Source organism: Vidua macroura, chromosome 32, assembly GCF_024509145.1.
Source record: "Vidua macroura isolate BioBank_ID:100142 chromosome 32, ASM2450914v1, whole genome shotgun sequence".
Lineage (NCBI taxonomy): Eukaryota > Metazoa > Chordata > Aves > Passeriformes > Viduidae > Vidua > Vidua macroura.
The window spans coordinates 454,742-462,175 of record NC_071602.1 but is presented as its reverse complement, the minus strand read 5'-3'; the positions used below and the strand labels follow the sequence as shown (position 1 = coordinate 462,175).

Below are 7,434 nucleotides of genomic sequence, written 5' to 3'. Positions count from 1 at the left end.
CCTGAAGAGACAGAGAGGAAAAAGCTGTGGAAGAAAGCAGAGGGTTGCAAAAGAGATACTTGGGATTGCTTCTTTTGGAAGCAACAGTTCCTCAGGGACTCCTGGTCCAAAGGCAAGTACTGAAAAGCAGAAACAAGGAAGTTCAATGCACAGATTTGGTGTAATTTCAGCGTTTAGTGTTTGTGCTGTAGATGAGAGGTGTTTGGCGTATGGGTGTGACAGATGTTTGCAGTAGGTCTGAGTGAGCTGGGAATTTCCCAGGAATGGGGGGAAATAGCCAACAGCTCCTTAGAATCCTCTGTTCTGGTGAAAGAATTCTTTGGGAGTGTTTGGAAAAGGTAGAAAGAACACAATAAAATCTCTGAGGTCTCTACCTGAAATGGGAAAGAGAACAATCAGGGTGTGAGAATTGTTTGAAGCACAATCTCTGTGCTCTATAGCAAGAGTGCAGGAAAAGAAAGCAGCAGAGAAGGAAGGATAGAAATGTTTGTCCAGACTGTGAAATGATCCCACTTGGTTTTGCCATGTTCCTGTCTCAGCAGGATGAGCTGGAATTCAGCATGGGACCAGAAAATGAAACAGCAGTTACTGAGTTCATCCTAGAGGGTTTCCCAGAGCTTGATCCGAGACTGCAGCTATTTTTCTCTCGGGTCCTTCTGCTCATGTACCTGACAACAGTGATGGGGAATGCAACCATCATTTTCCTCGTGTGTGTGGATCACCAGCTGCAAACCCCCATCTACTTTTTCATCAGCAACCTGGCCTTCCTGGAGATCTGCTTTCCATCCTCCACAAACATCAAATTGTTTGTCATGCTGAGCTCTGCTCAGAACACTCTCTCACGAAGCAGCTGTTTTGCCCAAAACTATTTCTATTTTGCCCTGGGCTGCACAGAGTTCATCCTGCTCGTTGTCCTGTCCTTTGACCGCTATGTTGCCATCTGCCAACCTTTGCTCCATGCTGCCATCATGAAGCCTCAGCTCTGTGTCCACCTGGTTGTTGCTGCTTGGGTCCTCGGCTTTGCCCTGCTGAGCTACCGGCTGTTCTTCCTCTCGGAGCTGTCTTTCTGTGGCTCCAAGATCCCCCATTTCCTTTGTGACAACTCCCCCTTGTTCAGACTGTCCTGCTCTGACACCAGCCTGCTTTGGAAAATAGACTCTGTCTTCTTAGCGTGTGTCGTGCTGGGTTCCTTATGTTTGACTCTGGCATTTTACACCTGCATCCTTTTCTGTGTTCTGCATCTTCCAGCAGCCTCTGTGAGGAAGAAAGCTTTGACTACGTGTTCTTCCCATCTCATCACCTTGTCCATTGCCTATGGGAGCTGCATTGCTCTCTACACGTGTCCTGCAGAAGATGTTTCCTTGAGGACCAACAGAATTGTAGCTCTGCTCAACACAGTCCTGTACCCATTCTTAAATCCATTCATCTACAGCCTTCGGAACAAATCTGTGATCCTGGCCCTGAACAAATCCATTGCCAGGGCAAGAACAAAGCTTTTCCCCTAACCATGGTGCATTTCTGGAAAGCCATCCCAAGAATCTGATGTCATCTGTTGCACACTACCAGTGCCTGTGAGTGCAGCCTCCAAACACGGCTGCCTCAGGAGACTGATGCTCCTGCCGGCTTGTGTCAGGTTAAGAGATAAGAGACTCATCTGCACACCCAGACAGGGCACCAACAATGGCAGGAGGAGAAACTCAGTTCATTCTCTGCCCTGGCTGCTCCCAGGCCCATCACTGGAGAGCCCCCATCTCCAAAACAGAGAAGAGCTCAGCAGAACAGTGGCAAGTGACAATCCAAATTACAGCTCCTGAGCAATGGACACCTTGTCCCAGCTCCTTTCCTGGGACAGCCATCAGCCCTTGTGTCCACCTTTGAAACCCCAAAGTCACTGAGAGCAGGTCACCATTTGGACTAAGGGGACTGCTGCCCTGGCATGTAGGACACGTTTTGGGATGAAGGGGAGGAGCAGTTTTGGATAGCACAGGACTTGTGGGAAGGTGAGGGGAGGACCCCAACCAGAGCAGTCTGTCCTGTCTTCTCATTAAACTTGAATTCTCCCCCTGTGTGAGCAAATCTCTGTTCTGCCTGAGCATGGGAGCCTGGGGGTGTGAGGGCAGCAGTTGGGGGAGGGCACCAAAGAGCCCACCTGCCAACGGTGCTGGCCACGGAGTGACCGGAGGGACTGGACTTAGGGGTCTGGGGGTGTGGGGTGTGTCTGGTCTGCACCAGCACCTGGAATGGGGCTGTGGGCTCAGGGCTCAGATGCCCAAATGCCTCAGCTGTGAGACTGGAATCCAGGGGAAGCTGCTGAGCAGACGAGTGTCCGAGCACAGCTGTGCAGGGATCCGTGCACAGGTATGACTATGGAATGGGACAGACTGGACCAGGATAGTCCCGCTGGGAATGATCTGCAGTTCAGACCAGAATGAGGGTCTGGTCCAACTGCCCGACCCCTCCAGGGTCACCAAAAGTTAAAGCAGGCATTAGGGGACTGTCCAAATGCCTCTTAAACACGGACAGGCTTGGGGCATCAGCCACCTCTCCAGGGAGCCTGTTCCAGTGCTTGACCACCCTCTCAGTAAAGAAACCCTTTCTCCTGTCCAGTCTAAAGCATCCCGGTACAGCTTTGAACCCTTCTCAGATGTTCCAACACTAGATATCAGGGAGAAGAGAAAGGGAAATGCAGGGCAGAGCCGGGGGCAGCGAGATGGGAGTGTGCAGCCTGCAGGGACACAGCAGCAGCTGTGGGACATGCAGGACAAGCTGTGCTGGACATGGCCAAGGGCCCTGGCAGGGCTGGCAGTGCCCAGGAGAAGCCCAGTCTGGGTGCCCCGGGGCACAGCAGTGTCTGTGCCACCGAGGGCTGTGAGGAGACACCTTGTCCTGAGGCACTGGGGCCTCCTGGCACAGCCCCAGCCAGGCTGGCCACTGTCAGCCCCTTGTCCTGCCCTCAGCATCCCCCCCTAGCCCACATCCCAGTGGCCTCAAGGATCTGCTGGAATGAGTCCCTGGGGAGCCTTGCTCAGGAATGGCCCTGGGGGCTCCACAATGCTCCCAGGCACTGCAGGTTTTTCAAAGGACTTTGGCTTTGGCTTTTGCCTTGGAGTCTCTGAGAGCTTTGTGCAATCGTGGCCTCCAATTATCTGATGTAATTAGTCCCTGGAGAGGTTTTGTCAGGAACAGCACTCAGTGGGGCTCATGAATGCTTCAAGGTACTTCAGTTCTCTTAAGGTACTTGGTGTTTCCCTTTAGATGCAGACTCTGTGAGAGGTTTGTGCAATCATGGCCTCAATTATCTGCTTTAATGAGTCCCTTGAGAGCTTTGTATTGACTCTCAGTGGGGCTCATTAATGCTTTGAGATACTCAAGATTTTTAAGGTACTTTGGATTTTCCTTTCCACACTGAGAGGTTTTTGTGCCATTTTGAGTCTCTGAGAGGTTTTTGTGCCATCCTGGCCTCCAATTCTCTCCTCCAAGGAGTCCATGAGGAGCCTGTGTTGGGGATGGACCTCAGTGGGTCCCATTAATGCTTTGAGACACTTTGGGGTTTTCTTCTGACTTGGACTCCTGGAAATTGTGCAATCTCCTCTCGGGCCCTGAGGTTCCAGGGCTCAGCTCCAAATGCACCACGGGGCTCATTAGGATCAATCAAATCCTGACAAACCATGCCTCTGCCTTCATTTCCCTCAGGCCCGGTGCAGTTCATCAGTAAGCTTTCCTACTGCAGTTATGGAGAACTATTTCAAAGAGCTTCTAAGAAATATTTATTCCTATTTTAAAGGGTATATTTCATTACTGTTCTCTTTCTAGCAGAGGTGATTGCAGTATTCAGTGATTCATAGTGATCCAGGGATTCTCTTAAGAAGGTCTGGCCTGCTCAGAGAAGCTGTGCCTTGAGATGTGACCCAGTGGGGACAACCTTGCGCCACATTCCCCAACCCATCTTGCCTCTCCTTCCTCATCTGGGGCCTGCTTTGCTTGGAGAACTCATTGCACACAGCCAAAGAAGGGTTTTCTTCTTCTTTTTTTAAGCAATCTAAATCTGCCAAGTTGCCCACTAAAAACAGACACCCTCCTCAAGGGTGTGCCAAGACCAAGCTGCCTCCAAGGAGGTACAATTGCAGTGACACTCGTTGGTGCCGCCAGGTGCCACGGCCACGGCCACAGGGACCCGTTCCTTAGTTTGGTGCCACGGCAACCAAGGCCTGGAGGCGTTGTGATGGTTGGTTGCCATGGAAACCTGCCCTGGGCCCCTTGCTCAGGGCTGCTGTCAGTGCCCAGAGCCAGAGGGGATCCCGTGCTGGGGCCTTGTGCCACGGCCACCTGCCCTGTGCCGCGCTGGCCGCTCAGGCGCCGCGGAACCAGCAGCAAAGGGCAGTGCCAGGGCCAAAGGCCAGGTCAGCCAGACAGAAAGGGGCCGTGCTGGGCACTGTTTCCATGGCAACCCTCACTGGCTGTGACACCTGGGTCACCTGTCCTGGCAGTTGCCATGGAAACCCGGCTCATTGGAAATACAAGGGTGGACAAAGGTTTTAGTAGGGCCGGTCACAACAGGACAAAGGGGAGTGGTTTTAAACTAAAGGAAGGGAGGTTCAGATAAGAAGAGATAAGGAGGAAATTTTTGATGATGAGGTTGGTGATAAAGCAGTACAGGTGCCCATGGAGGTGGTCAATGCCCCATCCCTGGAAACATTCAAGTCCAGCTGGGACAGGGCTCTGAACAACCTGATCTGCTGAAAGATGTCCCTGCTCATCGTGAGGTTTTGGTGAGATGAGCACTGCAGAACTCTTCCCATCCAAACCATTCCAGGATTGCATGGGCAGAAGGGGATTCTCAGTGGACTTTGCTGGCTGGTCCTGGTACCGGATCTCCACAGTCTCTCCTATCCTACTCAATCTTCTTCATCCATGTTTGTTTCCTGTCTATTCTAAATTTCTGTTTGTGTGTCTGTGTGTGACTGCTGAGCAGGGACAAGGAGGCAATGAGGCCCCAGGGCTGCCAGGGTCACTTGTCCCCTCCTGGAGCCAGGGCCAGCAGCCACGGCCAAAGTGCTGCACAGGTTGGCTCTGTCAGGGCCTTGCAGCTGCTGCACATGCCTGTGCCCTCTGCAGCCCAGGCTGTCCTACGGTGTCCCTGCCCTGTGCCTCTGTCCCTGCCGGCTGTCCTCATGCCCCGGCTGCCCCACCTGGCTGGCCCCTTCCTTTGCTGACAGCTCTGCCTCCTGCCTGCCCCTGCCTGGCCACACAAAGCCTTGGGCTGCTCCAGGCTCCTTCTGGGGATGTGTTGCACCACAGCCCTGCCCTGGGAGGGAAATTCCTTTCTCCTGGTGTCCAGTCTGGGCCTCCCCAGCTGTACCTGGAGTCTTTATTTCCTTCTCATGCTTATGTCCTCTATGAAGAAAAGCTCCAGCCTCTCTGAAACCACCCTTCAATCCCTCCAAGGCTACTCCTGTTCTGTCCTCAGTCTCCACACCACTGAGCCCAGAGCCCGCAGCCTCTACCTGCTGATTATGTGATGAGGCCTCCAATCCCATCTTGGGAGATTTTTGGCTCCTCTCCAAGGTCTATGAAAACGGAAACTGTGATCAAAGTTATTTTCTCCCAAAACTTGCAGTGACAGAAGAAGAGTCAATCTCTCTAAACTGAATGAAGGTCGATTTTCATTTGTTAGAAGGAGGAAATATTTTACAATGATGAGAGTGGCACAAAACTGCAACTGTTTTTCCAGAGAAGTGGATGCCTCATCCCAGGAATGCTCCAAGAGCAGGAGCTTTGTGCAACCTGACCCAGGGAAACCCCGTCCCCTCCCCAAGGATGGAATTCCTGTTGTGTGGGTTCTCTGATGTGCTGGGTGCCCTCACAGCACTTCTGGCCAGAATGTCTGCTGAGGGCAGCCAGGCTGCTGCAGGGGCTGTGACCTCACAGCCATCACCATTGCAGCCCTGTCCCCTGGGCCTGGCTCTCCCCTTTCCTCTGCCCCTGCCTTGTCTCTGCTGCCATGTAGAGTTTTGTCATTAAGATCTTGTCCCCAAGGTGCTGGGGCCAATGGCTTCCCTGTCAGGCTCCTGGAGCAGAAGAGGCTTTCCAGAGCCCAGCCAGAAATGAGCCCTGAGGCAGCAGCTCTGCAGTGCTGGCCACCAGGCCGGCTTGCCAAGGGAGGCTTCTGGCCATGCCCTGCAAGCAGCTGCTGCTGCCAAGGTGCCTTTGGTGCCTCAGGCTCTGCCTGGCACAGCTCCCAGCACGGCACTCTGCCCTTGTGCCCGAGGCCTTCCCTGGGCTGGGGCTGGCCTGGGGCTTTTCCTGCAGCGGGACCTGCCCTGCTCCTGGCACAGGAAAGGCAGTTCCTGCTGGAGCAGGAGGCTCTGCCTGCACTGGGCTCAAAGAACTCCAGCAAGGCCCTGTTGCCTTCAAAATTGGTTCCCAGAGCACAATATTAGAATAATTGTTATAGCTTCTGGACTGTGGAGTAAATAACTCTGGTTAAGATCCTTCTGTCTAATCATGATCAGAATCAATCAGAGCTGTATTTATATAAATATTTCTGGTATTCCATCGTTAATCCTGTGGGACAAATTGCATTAAGGTCCTATTCCACCTGTCCAATCTTTTACACCTTTGACAAATTGTGGGGCTGGGATTGGATCCAGTCACTCCCAGTCTCCTCTCGCGGGTCCTGCAGTGGTTTGAGGCTACATGGTGGCTGCTGGGTGTCATTTCTCCACCTCATGACTCAGCAGGAGTTTCTCCATAAAGAAATAAAGCTTTAGCCTGAAGCTCCCACTCTGCCCATGACGGGAACCCCTGTGATTGTCTGTGCCATCCTGGCTCTTTGGCAGCCTGGGGACTCCTGGGATGTCACCGTGGAGCCCCCGTGAGTGCCTGTGACAGATCGGTGCCTGAGCAGCCCAAGGTGCCCTGGGATGTCACCATGGAATGGCTGTGACTGCCTCTGACCACACGGCTCTTGACCATCCCCAGAAACTCCTGGGAGGTCTCCATGGAGCCCCTGTCTCTGCCTGTGGCATTCCAGCTCCTGAACAGCCTGGAGACTCTTGGAAAATCCCCATGGAACCCCTCTGAGGGCCTGTGACAAATCTGATCCTTAGCAGGCAAACATCACCAGGACCCATTGCTATGGTCAGTTTCCATGGCAACCATCATCACCCCATGTCGCTGTGTTCAGTATCCATGGCAACCATCACGAGTCCCTGTTCCTATGGTCAGTTTCCATAGCAACCATCACCAGGACCCATTGCTATGGTCAGTTTCCATGGCAACCATCACAGCCCCTGTTGCTATGGTCAGTTTCCATGGCAACCATCATCACCCCATGTTGCTGTGGTCAGTTCCCATGGCAACCATCACCAGGACCCGTTGCTATGGTCAGTTTCCATGGCAACCATCACCAGCCCCTATGGCTATGGACAGTTT

At 53.0% G+C, this 7,434-nt stretch overlaps 1 protein-coding gene across 1 annotated transcript; it reads left to right on the top strand.

Moving 5' to 3' along the window:
- The first annotated feature begins 292 nt into the window (after positions 1–292).
- Positions 293–1,529, top strand: LOC128820899 (olfactory receptor 6M1-like). The gene has a single exon (XM_054001741.1). The coding sequence runs from the start codon at positions 504–506 to the stop codon at positions 1,503–1,505; it is 1,002 nt and encodes a 333-aa protein (XP_053857716.1). The 5' UTR covers positions 293–503; the 3' UTR covers positions 1,506–1,529.
- Positions 1,530–7,434: the final 5,905 nt, after the last annotated feature.

Coding starts and splice junctions, on each gene's coding strand:
- LOC128820899 (XM_054001741.1), top strand. CDS start 504: ATGATCCCACTTGGTTTTGCCATGTTCCTGTCTCAGCAGGATGAGCTG.